Genomic DNA, 18,244 nt, shown 5'->3' with positions numbered 1-18,244 from the left:
TAAAAGCTGGTCTAGAGCAACTACAGTCCAGAAAATAGCAGTAGAAGGTTGTGAATAGAAACTTCATTTCTGCAGACCAGCACAAAGCGGAGATTACGTCTTCGTCTTCAACCAGCAGGAGAGCCAAGCTGCTTTGGGTGCTCAGTAGTTTACCTAGACCACAATCAGCAAGTGTGTTTTATGTGTGTGTCTGCTCCGTGCTCTTCACATTTCTAGTGCTGGGTTTCTGTGGGCTAAGCCACCTCGTGTCTCTGTACCGAAAGCACAGAGGTGGCCAAAGATGGTGTGGTAAAGACCTGTGCAGGGAATGCTGTGTCAGAGGAGCCTCCCAGAGCTTGATGAACATAACCTCTTGCTGCTTTCCATTTAAAAATGACCACTCCTACTCTCCCTTTAAAAAAAAAGCATTCCCATTTTTCCCGCAGAGGAGCCTTTAGCATTAGTGAAATGGAAGCAAAAATGTCCTCCACATTAAAGGAATTCCCGTATGAATTCCTGCAATTTTAAGGCATATGCAGTGTTTTTATATTCCTTCTGCAGTGATGTGATCCCAAACCACATTGGTTTGGAATCTCTAGGCTGCTTTCCAAATATCTAAAACGCAGTCTTACCGTTGTTGAGTTTCTGTAATGGACCTCATGGGAGAAGGGGAGAGATCTGTTCATTTGCATCTCTTTATTGACTCTGACTCCCAGCATCTTCAGGGTGGTTGAAGGCCACATAACTTGGATGCCATCGATAGCTACTGGAAATGTGTGCACCAAGACTGCAGGGCAAATGTATCTTCTACTTTACAATCAGGTGCTTGCTTGGAAGGGTTTGGAAACTCATTGCTAGCCTTAGCCAGCTTGTGATGGGTGACTGTATGATTTGTGATGACGAGTTAATGCTTACCTCAGCTCTCAGCACAGAAATCTGTGGTTATGCTGTGCTTTCTACCTGGGGAGTTAACCAAGGGGCTTCGTGGAAAGCTGTGTTATGTGCTACAGAGGGATTCTGCTCATGTTCCTGGAGAAAGTAAGAGGTGGTGGCAGCAATCAAGCTGTCAGCTTCAGACTTCATGCAAGTGCCAAGCTCAATTAAAGTTTTCAAAATTAAGGTAAAGATTTAACAGAGGCGCATACAGTGTTGTTTAAAAACAGAGATCCTGCTGGGAAAGTAAGGGATAAAATTGAAGTAGACAATTTCGGCGTGTTCTGACAATCAAACCTGAATGCTTATCAAGTCTTAGGGTTAAGAGCCATCAACAGTGTACAGTTGCATTCAAGAAGTTTGATTCTAACAGGCACTGGCACTGTCTGACTCGTGCACTCCCTACACTTGGTCACCCAGCTGATGAGATTGCTCAGCTTGAAAAGCAAGCACACCGGATATCAGCCCAGGCTGAGCTGTAGATTAGGCAGATGTCTGAGGGTAAGGCAGCAAAATGCAGAGCGGCCTCTGGGACTGATACCTATTTTTCTTAGAAAATGTATTTATTTTCCAATTAGTAATCCAGCAAATTTCCTCTGGCCTTTTGTAGAAAAATTCGTTATTGCTTAGCAACATGGAAAACAGTTGGATTTTTAATGTAATGTTACTGTGCTGCCTCTGGCAGGTGGTTCCCCCTCATTTCTTTGAGTTGTAAGTATTTTTATAGCCCATGGTGCCATGGTTTGTGAGCATCCCCCTTTTGTTAAGGACATTGGCCTGACAGCAAGCTGCAGCTAGGGGAGACATGCTGCTACATCCCTGCAGCAGTGGTGGAGTTAACAGAGAGCAGCTTGCCAAAGTCTGAAAGAGAAGATTGGATCTTCTGAACGCTGCAGCTCCTCTGCCAGCTTCTGGTTCGCACAGCCAGCAAGTGCCTGGCGGTGCTGATGGGCAATGCAATCTGAGCAAATGGGGACAACTAAAGGAATCACAGTAAGTGCAGACTTCCCGTGTGTAGGATGGAAGAAATGCTGGCAGAGCCTTGAGGAATTTGTTTTTTCAGGAGGGCAGATGACCGACTATGTGCCCTTTTGTTTATTGAATGGCATTCAGAGCGTTGTCCTTAGCATCTCTCCAAATTCTTTTGGGAAGCTCGTTTTCCCTGTGCAGCCCCCAACATCCATGTTAGGAAAAGGAAAGTATGAAACTGTGAGCTGCTATCCCATCTGCCAGTTCATAAGGTCACTGGGAAGAGAGCCACATTTTTTCTCTATCTGCTGCCATGCCGCATACATTTGCAGTGCTGTCAAAAGTTTGAGTCTTCAGTGACCCAGTAGCCTCCCAGTGCCTGCTGAGAGATGCCCTGCATTGTCCTCTGCTTTGTTGTATTTCTCTTCTGAAGAAGAGTATACCTTCCTCTACTCCAGTATTTCAGGTAATGGTTATACTGTCTACAAGAAAGCAAAGAACTCATGCAAGAAGCAGTGCAAAACTAGATGAATCCTTGAAATTGCCCTGGAAATGCAGAGGACCTGCCAGGTGAACAAGATAGCTAGGCTGCAGTGGGATAAATAAAACAGGATGAGGGGTGTTTGCCTTATTCGTTACCATCCAGTATCCTCAGGAACTTAAAACATCCTTTGGGGCCAAATTCTCTTGTCCACTAATTCAGAATGAGTAAGTACCCCAGATCATCTTTTGGCTGTGGAATCTGTTTTGCATCTTTCTTCTTTCGTTATCTAAATATCTCAGTAAGAACTTAGGCCATCTCTGGGTTGCGAGTCAGTGCGCAAGCCACTCAGAACAATCCCCTTGCACAGTGAACCCTGGGACTACAGTTTGGTTCGGAGTAGAGGACGTGAGTGTAGTGATGATTTCTTCAGCCAGAGTTTTCAATGAGTGTTAAGAACTTGCATGTGGGGTAAAACTTTGGAGCAGCTGCAGGCGTGCTCTAGTAGGAGGGACACGTGCTCCTGGACGGGGGCTGGAGCCCTGAGATGGTGTCATTTGAAGCACTGAGCTGTGATTGAATCTTTTCCTGGTGTTTGTGGCATTTATAACTTTCTTTTTATATTTACAACGTTTATGACATTTCCACCCACACCCACTGTGGATTCTCCAGTGCCTGGGTGCATCCACAAATACTTTTTCTGCAGCAGGGACCTGGAGTATCTCTGGCTATTTTTTGCCTAAACTTGGAGGAACTTGAATTTATCTTTCAGATTTCAAAAGCTCTATAAAATTTATTTAATAGCAGTCAACAAGTGTTACTACTACTCGGGTAGTCTCAGCGAGGTCTTTGCTTAGCTCACGTGTCCTGGTGTTTACTAGAATGTATTTCATCTGTGTGCCCTGTGTTTTGCTGCTGTTATGTTAAAAAAAAAAATAAATTGTTTTGCCCAGGTCATTCTGTTCCTTCTTCGTGTCATTAGCTAGGATGTTGGGTTAGTTTCACCTCTTTTGATTAAGTGTTATTTCACCAAGAGGTGTCACTGGAGCTTATACAGCGATACCTAAAGGTAATAGGCCAAAGAGGCGTGAGATCTGCCTGCTATCAAATTTGGTCCTCTCAAGTTTTTGTGGGTTTCTGGAGCATGGTGTTTGTGTTTTGTTTTGTTTTGTTTTTTATCAGAGAATTCGCATTGTATTCTGTATCTCCACCTGCTGGAGGAAGGCATGGTTGTGTGGACTGAGGCACATGTGGGGAAAACTGCTATTTAAACTTGCAGAGGTGCCAACACCCTGAAAGTCAGGAACTGAGGTGCAAAAGCTCGCTTTTTTAGATGCCATGAGCAAACAGTTGGTATAATGTTGCCAATCTCTTGGGGTTGAGTATTGCTGTATTTTTCTCTTCAGTCTCAGTCTGGAGTTCAGTGAGAGCATAAGAATATCTGCTTCCATTTAGTGGTTTAAAAAAATATTCCTGCTAGTCTCAAATAATAAAAATAAGTGCAAAAATAAGTGAGTGCAAGAAGGCTCAGAATCGGGGTGGGGTTCATATTTTAATCTGCTTCTCACACCAGTTCTATTTTTGCGTCTCATTGCTTTTCCAGTGCGTGCTTAGTGCTAGTGATACTTTCAGTAGATGTCACTTGATAAACGCATAAGGACCTGTGACCAAGCCTTGTTAGTATATGTATTTTATATATATGTATAATCTGTATTATACCTAGCGTGCAGAGCCTTTTCCTTAATTGCTGAGCATGTGCTATCTACAAGTGGTCGGTAGCTAGCACCGAAAATCAGAGGAAGAGAGAATATGGGACAGGGCATGTGTGCAGGCAGGCAGCTCCACAGGGCACTGCATGTACCGGGGAAGCTGGCCCCTCTTTTCTGCCAGGTGTATGCCTGTCTGGGGATGAGTGTTTTATCAACCTGCTTCCTAGCATACCATCCCATTTCCTCTGCCAGATTGTCCCTTGTCACGGTTTATTTGCTTTTAAGGAGATTGGGGAGATACAGGTGAGTTCTTTGTGGCTGTTGTCAGTTGATGGTTTCTCCAGCTGCAGATGAGAGTCTGCAAATGAGAAAAGGAAAAAAAAGAAAAAAAGAGCAAGCACTGATAGTAACGATCCAACGTATCGTTCAGTAGCCGGCCAGCAATTCTGCCTTCAGGCGGAGCAGCAACCATTTCCCCACAGTTGCACTGGAAGGAACCTATTGGTTGTCATTCCCCTTGGTGCGTCACTGGATGTTGGCTCCACCACCTGCTTCTGCACAGCTCACTGGCACTGCTGGCTTCTCAAAAGCTGTGAGTACAAGGAGTGGTGCTGTCTTGCCAAGTCTCCTGCGAACTGTTCACAAGAAGAGGATGCATCCTGCTTTAGTGAAAGTGGTGGAGTGCCTCTGTGGATGTGTCAGTCTTCTGGTCTCGGGGGGAGAATCCATTGGCTCTGATTTACCAAGTTTGTAAGTGGAAGAAGTAGTTGATAAGGTTAGTGTTTTAACTCTGGAAGCTTTAAAAAGAAACTCTCTTATATGTAAAATCAGGAGGGGAAAAAAAAAAAAGCTCATCTGGAAAAAAAAAGGTATTTTCTACACATTCAACTATTCTGAGTGCATGATCAGACTTATCTGTTGGAGAGGAAGGAAGGGAGAACACCTTTTACTTTGTAATGCTGTGATATGAGTAGAACTAAATCCCTCTTGGTAAGGTTTACGTTAAGCCAGTCAATCTGTAAATTCACTTTTCCAGAACAAAAAACTTTAAGTGTTCTTTTCACAGTGTTGCAACTTTAGCTTATTAAAATGTTTGAGTGTTTTACGGATTACATCTACTCTTAATGTCTATATGGCATTTTTACAAAACATATCTACATGGGTTAAAATGTCTTTCCTTCTTTGGATTTATGTGATTGGTCAAAGATGAATCACTAACCTTGATTTTTTTCTGTTGATTTGCTTCTTCAACAAAAGGGCTTTGTTTCAGAATGTTGAAGACAGCATACATGTCCCCAGAGCAGATGGAAATCCATCTCCCATTGGCTTAAAACTGGATTAAGGAAACCAAACTACATTAGTACTTGTGAGAGGCGGGTGGTCTGTGAGAAAGGTACAAGCTACCGGTTCTTTTATGACACCGACCAAAGGTCTGAATTTGAGACGGGCTGGATGCTGAGTAAATTGCCACTAGGCTTTATGAAAGTCAGTTTCTTTCAGTTCTCTCCCTGGAAAAACGAACCTCTGCCACAGGCTCTGCCTTACCCACAGCTTCAGTGGGGCCAGAGGCAGACTGACTGCAGTACATCCTAGGGCAGCTCGCTCTGCTGCACCTGCTGCACCTATGTATAGATGGCAGGCAAGTGCGTGGGAAAGGGCATCTATAGAAACTGGAGCTGGCAGGCAGGCTCTGTAACACAGCGTGCATCTCTGGCACCATCTGTTAGGCACCTTCCCATGGAGGGCTGTCCGAGATGCTTCGCCCATCTTCCCCCTGCACCTTAGGCTGGCCTCTAAGGTGGGTGCTAAAGTACAGAAGCAAGTGGGTCACACAGTGCTCTGTTGGTTTGAGCTACACGTAGCACTGCTGGAGGATGAAAAGTGAGCAGTGTGTTTGTTCAGAGGGGGCATCAGCCATCCATACGGTGGTTCTCTCCTGTCCCACAGGTAAGCTTCTGCAATGTAGTTGGCTGCTCTTTTACTGAAGAACAGCCTTTAATATTTATGGAGGTAGCTCCTCTTTGATATTGCTGTAAAGTTCTGTGTGTGTGTAGGGAGAATAAATACTCTTTCGGGCTTATAAGAGTAATCAGAAGCAGACATGACGGGTATTCAGCAGAGTGTGTTCGAGCTGATTAAATTAACTTAGTGGCTTCATACACATTGGTGTAATTGAACTGGGGCTCTCTTGTACTATTACACTTGTACCATTTTTGGAAACGTGCCTAAGTTTCAGTAATCAGTAGCTGAAACCATGAGGCGAGTATTCAGAAGTCTCAACTGGGAGCACAAAACATTTTTCTTTTCAATTGTGGCACGCTTCACAAACTTATTTTCTCACTGCAGGACGATGGTTGGCTGGCACTGTTAGGCTTTCTGATCTTTCTAGAATAATGGCATGACCCCATCGTGCCTTGGCTAATGCATTAATTTGTCACAAGGAAGTGCAAAAATTGTTTTGAATATCAAAATTAATTGCTCACTGCGTTGTCTGTGACCCAGTAAGACAGTACTAAGAAAAAAAAGTCCCAAGAAGATTAAAATTCATAATATTCTGGAAAATTAGATTCTGTTGGTGACACCACTCCTTATGAAGTTTAAAACAGAGCTGCTATTTTAGCTTAGGATGTAAAGGTCACACACTTCTGATTTCCTCATAAGTGCAGCGTATTTTCTTCTCTGTAATAGAATTAACCAAATGTAATGCTGTTCTTCATATCTACGTACGTCAGGAAGCACGAGGTTTTGCATTGCAGTGCTGAAGAAAAATGTGTCACTAGATGCGTAAGGTATTGTATGGCAGGAGAAAAACGATAAGGGTTGAGTAATATCTTTCTTCCCTTCTGAAGGGAAGCTTGCTGTTGTAGCCAGGCTTGTAGACACCTGTCTTCTGAGGGCTCAGTGCTTCGGTTTTCATGAAACCGCTTGGCTTTGCTGTGGCAGAGTGTCTGTGTTAGTGGGGTTGTTTTGTTCAGTTGTTTGTGGTGGTTGGTGGGGTGTTTCTTCGGTTGGTTGGTTTGGGGTTTCTTTTTTTGATGTATTGCAAAATCAGTAACTAACGGCTGTAAAAGTCAAGCTGTGGACTCCGTTTGATGCCAAATTGGAAGGGGGGAGAGTTTTGTTCTCCAATAGAGTTCTTCAGTTTTATTTCATGAAGGTTGAAGCGCTTTCTTTGAGCAGCAAGCTTCCATTCCAGAATGAAGGGCTTCAGAAATTGTTTCATCAAGAGTTGATTAAATCAACATTCCTGACAAACACCGTGATTTCACTAATTCAGCATTTTCCAGTGGAAAACTACTGCATTAGAAATTTAAACCAGATCTAGCAACTAGGAACAGACACTGCCAGGCCTTTTTTATTTTTTAAGCTTTTTTTCTAGTAACTTCAGAGGGTTTAACTAAAATTGCGCTTTACTATACAAGTCCTTATTTTCTTTTGAATTATGGACCGACTTAATGAAAGATGGAATTATTTAGGTGTTGATGCCAGAGCATTGAAGGAAATAATGCACAAACTCAGGCGTAAGCTTTGGAAACTCCAACCACAGACAAGATGAGGAAAAGAATTGGGCACTTACCAATGTTGGCAATTTGATTTCATTACTATTTCAAAATAGACAGATTGTGGAGGTTATTTGACAATTTTATGCATGTTTTTAAGGAGGCTGAGCTTTAAGCTGGATTGTAAACGTGTTCACAAGTGAAGTGCATTAAAGCAAGTCAGGACTAAGGGACTGGCTGTCAGCATGTGTTGGTCTTATCTTTGTCTTTTCTAAGTAATTTTACTGATTACTGTTTGGGGATTTCTTTAAAATATATATATATTTACTGTACTGTGGATTCATTTCTGAAAAAAAACGAGGCAGAGTGAGTGCAGTAGCAATTTAACTAGTGGACATTGAGGAAACTGGTTCATTTCTGAAAAATGTATCTGGAAACAGCTTTTTGTGCAATTTTGAAAAGCAAAATTTTGAAATTGCATTGAAATCAAAAGCTCTTCAGGCTTTAGCTTAATGGTCCATATAATGGGAAACATTTAAGTTTGCTTTAGCACTTACTGCTTGCTATATATTGGCTTCTGTGCCAGCACTTCATGGATATTTAAAGTTTACCAGAAGAAGCATGCCATATGTCTGCCACGGGAAATGACAGACAGTGCTTTTAAGGAGTCCTGGGCTGGAGAAGAATTGTTTCCAAAGTAAGCCAAAAGTGCTTCTGAGTAAACGTGTGTATGGAGATCATCAGGGTGGCTCAGGGGCTGTTCAAGTTCTCGTTTGTGAAAACTGGGAAATAAAACAAACAGTCCTCACTGCCAAGGGGTCTCCTCTGCTCCAGCATCCTAACAGGCAGTGTGCGTGAATTTAAGAGATCCTGCAGTTTGTTGATGGGGAAAGGAAGAAATGGAAACGGGATTTTTTTCATGGGATATTTTCAGGCTTAGCATGGGTTGCAAAAACTGATGCCACCTGACAGAAGTAAATTATTTCAGCAGGGGGAGGGATTGTTTCTGTGGTGGATACAAGCAGTGCATCACGTACAGGTGAGTGATGCTGCTAGAATACAGCCTGGAGTACCCCAGGCAGGAGGCAGCTAAAGAGATTTCTTTAGGCAGAAGTATTTAGAAATACAAGCAATGTTTGTTTGGGTGTCTTTCCTCTGATGCAGCTGCAAGGTGTTTTCCTCTTATTCCATAAAAAGTCTTAAGAAAATCAAGACCACTGTTAAATCCATTCTTGCAGTTTATTAGGTTGAAATCCTTTTCCAGGAGATGATAGATGTGGCTGTCTGCATGGTGTTAGGCTGAGAACCTCGAAGTACCTCATTTGTCTCCGTTTTAGGATTCTGCAGCGTTTGGCAAAGTAACAAAAACCTCATTTTCTGCATAGCAGTGGAAGCCCTTAATGGCAGTACCTTTGGGGTTACTACCACTAGTCTCTAGAATGGCTGAAAGTGGCATCGGCAGCACGATTGCCCTGTAGTGGTTTTGTAGCATATTCTGAAGCGTGGACTTGAGTTGCTTATTACTTAGGAGTACCTTGTTCAGCTCTTTCCTTCTGTCTTTGAGAGCTCAGCATACTGCCTGCACCTCCTACTTATTTCTGCCCATTTTCACCCTGCCTTTTGCCTGTCTTGCTACTTTGCACCCACCGGTTCTGTGCAACCCATCATTTAACTCGCTGTGCTCTAACAAGCCTTGCAAAGAAGCAGCTAAATTGCTCTTTCTCAGCTCTCCTCCTAGTAGTAACTCCTCTTACTACCTATTAATGAATTGTTAGTGCATCCCTCTCCTGCGTTTATTGTTCTATATCTTCTTTTGTGTCTGTTGCTTATCTGACATTTAAGTTATAACAAGACAAGGGCTTTGCCCTCTTGCTTTGTGTAAATACACTGCGTGCACAAAATATTTAATGTTGTATCTTGCATTAAAATGTACAAGCTGTCTAGAGATGTAGTCACTAAGAATCATACTAAAGGGATAAACGGAGGAGAGCCCTATGCATAGTTCAGTGTTATTATTGTTTGTGCACCCATGTCGTGCCTATTGTGCTGGAATGGCATTGTAAGGGGTGGTGGTTGGTCACAGGATATATCGGAATAATGATTGGAAACAGCTATGTTTTGCTCTGGAAACCCTGACAACTGTTTCCTGGTCCTAATTAAAGGGTATTTTTATATTCTTTGTATTGTGCACCATAGTTCATAAGAAGTGGGGTTAGTCATGTTTAGAGTAACTAAGTTTGTAGGAATACTTTTCCCATTCACACATCAAGGAGTCACTTTCTTCTTCTGGTCCCAGTTTGAGGGAAGTGAGTAAAGGAGAAATTAACCTTCCGTTCTGTGTATCCATGCAGACTTCACCATCTAGAGATGCCTCCTTTCCATACAAAACTCAGTTACCATGCGTGGTGCCAGCCTCCACGTTGATCAGCAGTGAGTACAGAACAGAATCGAGAATACTGGATTATGTGCAAGAGCTGGACTCTTCCTTCCATCCCGTCTTATCATTCCCTTCAGGTAAGTAACTCAAACCTCGTGACTCTAACAGGGTTGGGCTTGTGAAAGCTGGAGAGCTTGTGGACTACTTTTTCCTACGAGCGATTTCTTCTAGAATTTAGTTCTCTTACAGAAAACTTCACACTGGCAGAACATGAGTTTAGACTAAATGAAAGCCTTAGCTTCATCCTGACATACGAAAAGCACACCGGCTAGATGTCCTGTGCCAGTAAGACAGCTGCAATTCAGAAAGACTGCCACAGGAAAAATATGGGGGTAATCTGTGGCTTGTTTCACAGTGTGTCTGATAAGTCAGGGCTAGTCCCTTCAGTGGTGCTTTTGCCTATGCACTCCTCTATCTTGGTTCTCTCGTTTTTTGAACCACTTCCAGTTCAGGCCCTTTGCACTAGGCTCAGAAAGCTTTTATTTTAGTTTTTGTAATCGTTCTTGTAATAGCCTTTTTGGCGATCTTGTTTAAACCATAGTTCCGGTTTCTGTCATCTGATTCTTTACATTTTTTGAACAGTAATGCAGATGGTTCTGACTCTTCTTGGCCCTGAAACTAGCGCAGGTGCAACTTGGCAGCACTTGGGGCTTCAAAATTGCACACAAAGTGTGCAGGAAGGATTCATTCTGTTAGATTTCCTGATGGTCTTGAGGTATTTGCTGACCAGTACAGCAGTCCTGCTGTTCTGGGTGTTGTCTTTGCCACAAAATAATCCCGAACATGAGGCTTGGACTTCCATGGAACTGTGTGAGCCTTTAATCACACGCCCTGGCTTCCCAGAATGACGGAGTTTATGCCTCCTCCTGCTTGCTGGGAAGTCAGGGATTAAATGAAGTGTTGGGTTCGGTGAATGCGTCGCTGACCAGTGGAGAAGAGCTGGGTGTGGATGTGGAACCCTGAGGAGGTCTCAGCTCCTGCAGGTTTACATCCCCCGTGTGGGATCCAGAGGAGATAACCTCAAGGGGCAGACAGGGGGAATAAACACTTCAGGAGTGCCACAGCAAGCATCCCAGTCAGCAGGACTCCTATGGGGAGAGGAGAGACAAGCAAAGCACCTCTTAAATCTTTGTTCTTTCCAGACCCTTTCCCTCAATTACGCCGTGTCTCTGGCTGCCCAGCTGGACAGGAGCCAGGGGCTAGGCAGTTGTTCCCAAATCCCTACAGAGGAGAGCTGTCCCCACTCGCTGCTGCTTGGGTGGCTGCCAGTTTGTCTAACTCATCAGATTGTTTCCTTGCTTCCGCTTCTGTGCGAGCCTCACTGTACTACAGTGTATATGTTTTGGGTGGCTTTTTTCAGTGTTTCTTAAGACATCTGTTCACGGATAGTTGTTTAAGGCTATGCCCCTTGCTTTCATTTTTTCCTTAATCTCAAGGGAGACTAGGAAGTTCGACAAGAATGTTGGAAATCTCTTTTCTTAGAAAAGATGGCTCTAGTCGTCATGAAAATGAAAGAGACTGAAAGGCTTTTGATTGCCTTGTGGCTGCTGTTGGTCACTTTGCCAGGAGGGAGGAAGAAAAATGTTATTTTAGCTTCATTCTGATACCAAGGACATCTTGCTTTTGGGGAATATTTATTCTCTTTTCCAGGAACCTTAGCCTTGCTAATAACAGATGAGACAGGAAGAGCGCTTCGCTACTATGTCCTGCTCAGATGCAGTCCTTGCTTTTGAGGACTGTGCCGTGTACTCCATCGTTTCTTCCTCCTCACGAGGACTGCTCGTCTTTTTGTCATTTTATTTTATATGATCAAATTATGAAGAAGCGCATGCTAGAAATTTTCCAGTTTGGTCAGGTAGTCTGATTCACTTTCAGGTTTTATTTGCAGCTTCCTTTGTTATCCTCTTCCAGAGGGACAACTTCTCTTAAAATACCACTTGTGGCGTGCCCACATCTTTTATCTTTTTCTTTTGAATAAAGAAAGCTTGTCAGCAGTGTAGAAGAAAAGGCTTTTTTCTTTTTTAATATCCTCTGTGTGTTAGAAAATATTATTGGTATTTGTCTTATTTCAAAATTCTGTGAATTAGATTCTTCAGTGTGTGAGGAGGGATTCAGATTGAAGATTCAGATGTTGTTCTCTCTTGTATTTATTTTTTTTTTTGCTTCCAAAGGAGAATCATAATTTACAGACAATTTAATCGTACAGTGCAATTGGACTGGCTCACAGTGTACTTGCATGTGGAAGCATAATGCTCGTTACAGATCTAAGTCCTGCCCTTAAATATTTCCATATTACCAAGGTCTTTACCAAAAATATGAGTGGTTACATTATACCTTGAGTATAGAAGTGCCTTTTCAAACTTGCACCTTGACACCTGGAAAATTGTAGTTTGTTTCTGATGTTTGGGTCTGGTATTTGTGCATCTAGCTTGTGGATAATCTGGAACAAATACTCCTGCCCTTTTAATTAAGGTACAGGAGTGCATAATAAAAAACCCCTGAAACATCAAGGTGGTTCCCCAGGGGGGAAAAAAAAAAAGCAGGAGAAGCTTTTTTGTTGTTGCTGTTTACATAAACGTCATGACTAATAAACCTTTCAGACCTTATCGATGCTTTACTCAGAGGTAGAATAAAAAATGTGCCAAAAAGCTTTTGCAGGTCACCTTTAGTCTTGTGACAAAATACCTGCTTAGATCAGTATCAAATTGAAATAATTTGTCCTTTTTAGTTAGCAAAATATATTGAAAGCTTCTGTCCTGGCAAGTCCTCAAGGCTAAGGTTGTATGTAAATAAAAATCCTCCAGTGCCCACCCTGTGGCCCTGCGCTCAGTCCTCTTCTCATTCTGAATGTAATAGTTGTCAAGCGTGCTGCTTACGATGACATATTTCTTTCTACTTAATTTCTTTCATTTAATTTTGTTTCCGGAAAGGCTTTTCAAGCAGAGACCAATTTTTCTTAAGCCTTCCTGTCCTAACAACAGTGGCTGAATTCCTTACCACTTGAGATGTTTTGCAGACTAATTCTTGGTTAGAGCTCCCTCGGGAAATGAATTGCATTTCCCCGCTGTAGCCTTTGCCAGGGAGAGAAAGAAGGAATGTACCTTGAAATTACCTCTAGGCTCCCAGCAGTAGTAATTTTCAAAAGCGTTAATTACTTGTACACAGAAGGCTGAACCGAAGGCTTTTCAGATTACAGAGGAAAGTGCGCTGTGTGCTCTCCACTGTGCTGGGTTTTGTGCAGGAGGTAGTGAAGAGGGGAAGACCCCGGTCCCGTTCCCACCATATCCTCCAGAGCTTGTTTCCAGTCATGGGGTCACTGCAGGTACAGACATAGTTTATTCCAGAGTAAGATAATCCTGCGCTTTCTTACTTGGCCTTTGAAGACTAAAAAAAATGCTGTTAATCTACAAAGTGCCTACACAGAGATTGGTTGAGAAGCATCACTTAGGTTTGAGTCCTACTTTGATCTTAGTTGTCTTGTCAGCCCTTAGAGCTCACAGTGGTGGAGAGAGCTTGGAACCACTTGAGCGTACTGCCTTGGTCAGCACGTGTGGCTGCGTAGCTTCACAGCTAAAAATGGATGTGGTGTTACCCTGGCATAGCTCTCACTTTCCAGTAGCAGAAAGAAAGGTACCTTCAGTTCTTACCTCCCTGCAATTACAGGACGTTATATTGTGTAGTACTTGTCTTGGAGAACAGATGGAAAAGGCTACGGATCTTTGCCTGCAGTGCAGGATCCCACACGTGCAATAATTATCTGGCTGAGAATTACCTCGCCTCAAGTTTTTTACATATGTATGCGAAACTCACGCCTCTAAAGTGTCTGGTTGGGCTTTTTTTGATTGTTGTCATCAGATTTTCCTTTTGCCAGTCTTGGGTGCTTCCCTATATTGTGTCCAGCTTGACCGTGTCAAGATACTGCAGCCATGTAGCGGTTAGTCCTCATGGCATTGATGTTCTGTATGAGCTGAAGGACTCAAAGCAGTATTGCTCGTAGGTTGTATTACGTAGCACTGTGTAAATCCACTCCTAGACCTTCAGTGATGATGCACAATTCATTATGTCATAGGTTGCCATCTTCTCAATACACACTCCATTCACTTTGTGTGTGTGTTTTTTTTTTTTCTCCTTCAGATATTCCTCTTCACATATACTTTGAAACATTATTAAGGAAGGATGACATCAAAGGAGAACCTGTTGATGCCTCGTCTCTGGGAGTGGAGTTTAAAATATCTCCAGACAATGGTATGTAAGGCAAGACATTTTAATATTTGCAAGACTGTTTTTCATTAGTTTGCCCTGAAAATGTTTAATGTATAAATTTGCCACAAAGTAGGTTATCAGAGAAGGTAATGGGCTAGGGATTTAGGTGGAAGAGGAATTTCTTTGCCAAGCACAGGGTCAGGTACTCTGCTGTTAAGCTGAAGCAATCCTTTCAGAGCTGCAGGATGGCACCAGTACAAATGCAGGGAGTTTGGACCACAAGGTCTCTGCAAACACAGGTGCCTGACTGCAGTATTCTTTAATACCTGGATTCCTATCAGAAGTCTTTTTTTTTTTTCCCTATATTAAGTAGTTCACCGAGACTGCCTGTAAATCGCAGCAATGAAAAATAAGTTTACAACATGATACATGTTTATGTTGTAGCCTACAATCAGCATAATGTTTCTCTCAAACAATGGAGCAGTGACTGTTTATCTAATTCATAAATCTTAATCAATGTCAGGAACATCTGACCAGCTGTCGGAGGGAAGAAAGAAAAGACACCTAAGTGAGACAGCAGTAGGTAAGAGACAAATTGTGTTAAGACAGTACTATTTTTTAAAACATTTTATTACTGTAGAAATGAGTTTATCACGGGCTTTTGAGAATGAATTTTAAAGTATCTCCAAAAAGGATACTATTACAAAACCTTACAGGAGTGAAAAAATGAATTTAGGATTCCATGAAAATAATGTGCTACTTTAAAGCATCTCTTTCTTCATCAGTTTTTATTACAAAAGGAGACAAGCTTCTGTATTTTATTTTTGGAATGCTCTAAGGAAGTTGCTCAGCAAGTCCCACTGCATTTTGCTGTGTCGTTATTTTCACCATGAATTTTGTATAGTAGTGTAGTGAAACAGATGAATTGCAAATTTATCTGTCAAATCATGCACCCAACCAAACACTTACTATTCCTGGCAGTTTGGTCAGCTATGTTTCATTTGTCGTGTACTGTCAGTTGTGGTTCTGGCTTCCTTCCAGACAGTTAAGAGTACTTGTGGGCTACCAGTGCTTATAATTAGTGTTTTCACTCTTCTTATCTTTATATTTTAAGCCCTTGAATCTGTACTTCAGCAGTAGGTAAATTAATAGAAACTGCTCTGAAAGTTCTGTAGAACCACATAGAATGATGTGGTAATTTAGGGACAAAAATTCAGCATGCCCTTGTAGAGATAAATAGCATCTTACTTCTGCAGGCTATTAGGATGTAAAACTTAACAGATTCTGTTAGAGATTGATTTATGTGAACCTTCAGAAAATGCTTAGTGAAACTCCCCCCAAGGTATTTGAGGAAAATGACTAATTATATTATTCTAAAATTTCCCCTAAGAAAGAACGAAAATATATAAATCATCAGTTAACATTATGGAAAAATACACTTCCAGTGCATATCCAGATAAAGTTGCTGGTGTAATCTTGCAATAGAGGTGGGAGAAGGGGAATTGCTGCAGATGATTTAACCAAAACTTATGATCTATTTAAAAGCAAACAGCAACAATGAAAAGCAACGTACATATTGGTTAGGAAGTTGCAGGAGAGGCTGAAAGATGTGTTTGGACAGACTAAAAACTCTCAGATTTAGATGAGTTTGTGGGTCTGGGGTGGTTGGGTTTTTTTGTTTGTTTGTTTTCCTCGTGTTTTTTTGTTTGTTTGATTTTTGTCCTTCCCTTCCCTTTGTCATGCACTCTCCCCTTGTCTCCTCTTGGGAGGTGCTTTCCCCTGTCCCCTCTCGCCAGCAGCAATCTTTTTTGTCCGTGCTACCTGCTGCCCTAACCAGTCGCCAGCCCCCACAAGGCAGGTGCTGGCCCAGTGCTTCCGAAACCACGCTGTTCCCCTAAGTGAACAACTGGAGTTACTTGGGAGCACTAGTAAGAGAGAAAACTTCTTGGTATAAACCTTTTGAATTTACAGTTAGGCTTCTGCCAACAGTATTTGGCTATTTGAGTTAACAGAAGGGAAAAAACAAAACCAACATCTTTTATCATAAGGATCATTTCCCAATGCCAGAAAACTGCAGGGTGGTATCGTTGTGAGTAGCAGCAGCAGTTCTAGCTTATTAGTGCTGGGGGTGTAGTACTACATATTTATTCCTAATTTGGGCTCTGTCTAGGAGAAATTATCCATGGGGAAGGTCAGCCTGATGATCAAGGCCAAAAATAAAAGCTGTGTGCCAGGGAGCTGCAGAGCTGCCGGGGAGATGAGAGTTCACGTACTTGACCCAGTGCAATTCAGTATTTAGGATCTGTCTCATCTCTTCTTTTGATGGTGGAATCCACCGACCCTTTACATTAGCCGCTATTTTAAGTTTGAATTCTCATTGTCTACTGGAAATTCAGGTAGAAGAAAAGCAGAATACTGGTGGTTAACTTCTGAATCTCTCCCAGCTTTGCTTACACTGGGACTGAGTAAGAGTAAACAAGAATTACGATTTGCCTGGGGCAGTGGACCACTGCTAAAAGAAACCACACATGGAGATCAAGAAACTAATTTTGTTACCCTTTCTGCCAGTTTTGTTTTACAGTTTTATCATTTAACCAGGAGGAATCTGTCACTTAGGGATCATTAAGTCAGTGGGATATGAAGCACTGTGTGGGGACACTCAGAGCATTCCTCTAGGCCTGGTTGTATTTGCTGTGTGTATAGTCTAGGACAGTTTCTGTAAAAAGAAGCAGGATTTGCCCGTATGAAGCTGGTTCCAGCAGAAGAAATCCTTCATAGAAAGAGAGGGATGAGTTGTGTGGAACAACAGGATGAGTAACAAGTGTTTATTTAGACAGCCTTTTATAGTATTTGGTAAATCTCAAGTGGTTAGCTGTGGGCTTCTAGAAATGACTTTACTCTTACTGTATGGAAAAATCTCCTTAGTCTAACAGGCAACAGACAGTGTGCACTATTGTTTACTACTGTTTTTGTGACAGGCGAACGTAACACTAGGTTTGAGACGTTCTCCTTTCAACATGCAGAACCAGAATCCCCTAGCAGTTTTGCTGCCGTGACCAACGTCAATGCGATGTCTAGGCCCTCTCACAGCACTTCATCACAGGTAAACAGAAAGTGTGTCACTGTCTTAACGGAAATGTTAACAGCTGTGCAAATTAATAATCCACAAATACAGGCTCTTTAAATCTAAGCTAATGTTAAGTTACAGTAAAGAACTGTGAATTAAGTGAATTACATCAAGAAATTTATTCCAGATTTAGTATGTAGTGCCCCTAAACCAGATAATTGGTTGTGAAGAGTTTTACAGATAACAGAACTGAAATAGATGCTTCATTTAGTGGCATTGGGCCTTTCATTTTACTTTTTTCCTCTTAAGTTTCATTAAATGTACTGTGATATATGCTCCCAGTTTTACACAAGAGCTCTTGCCCTTGGTGCAGCTATGCCAAATGGCATCACTGTGCAAATACATGTATAGTCACAGCACTTAGTAAGTCTCAGCTTTGCATTTAAAACCTCTTGTGCAGCACTACTGGCAAAGTCTCTGGTATATAAATTTGCTGAGGAGCAGCAGAGCTCTGATTCAGTGAAGTCCTTGCAGAAACACACTTTGTTTTAATTCTATTGGAATTAATTGAGAAATCCATAATAATACTCAAATCACAGGCCCATGGTTCTATTAAGCCTGGTGTTACACTGGTGCTCAGTAAGTCATCGTTTTAATCTGGAGATGACGACTGGAGAACTGAATTAAGATCTGCAACCTCCAAGCAGTTTTGATAATACTCACTCACATTCTTGAGGCCAGCTTTAAAGAATGTCTAAATGAGCATTTTAGAACAGACTGCTTCCATTAACTATCAGCTGAAAACTGAGATCTAGCAATATGGAGTATACAATTTAAAACTAAGCTTTCTCCTGTAATCTAGAAAATTCAGTTTTTGACACTTGTAAGTTCCACGAACTATTGAGCAGAGAACACTGGGAATCTAGTATGATCGTTCACTTTTTGTCTTTTGCGTGTCTTCTAGAA

General features: G+C 41.9%; 1 protein-coding gene across 7 annotated transcripts in view; it reads left to right on the top strand.

Annotated features, from left to right (window-relative positions):
• The window catches only part of KANSL1L (KAT8 regulatory NSL complex subunit 1 like), a 62,464-nt gene that overhangs the window by 33,473 nt on the left and 10,747 nt on the right, over positions 1 to 18,244 (top strand). For 5 of the 7 annotated variants that reach the window (XR_014317766.1, XR_014317767.1, XR_014317768.1 and 2 more), the window contains 4 exons: positions 9,923 to 10,085; positions 14,143 to 14,253; positions 14,735 to 14,794; positions 17,190 to 17,314. Coding sequence is in view for 1 of the 7 variants with exons in the window: in XM_082763416.1 (XP_082619542.1) it covers positions 9,923 to 10,085; positions 14,143 to 14,253; positions 14,735 to 14,794; positions 17,190 to 17,314 (459 nt within the window). In the remaining 6 variants the exon portion in view is untranslated. The remainder of the gene's footprint in view (positions 1 to 9,922; positions 10,086 to 14,142; positions 14,254 to 14,734; positions 14,795 to 17,189; positions 17,315 to 18,244) is intronic. The other 2 variants (XR_014317770.1, XR_014317769.1) reach the window with 2 other exon arrangements.

This window comes from Aythya marila (genome assembly GCF_965140915.1).
Source record: "Aythya marila genome assembly, chromosome: 6".
Taxonomy (NCBI): domain Eukaryota; kingdom Metazoa; phylum Chordata; class Aves; order Anseriformes; family Anatidae; genus Aythya; species Aythya marila.
The sequence above is the reverse complement of the archived record's forward strand: the minus strand, read 5'-3'. Positions and strand labels throughout refer to the sequence as shown.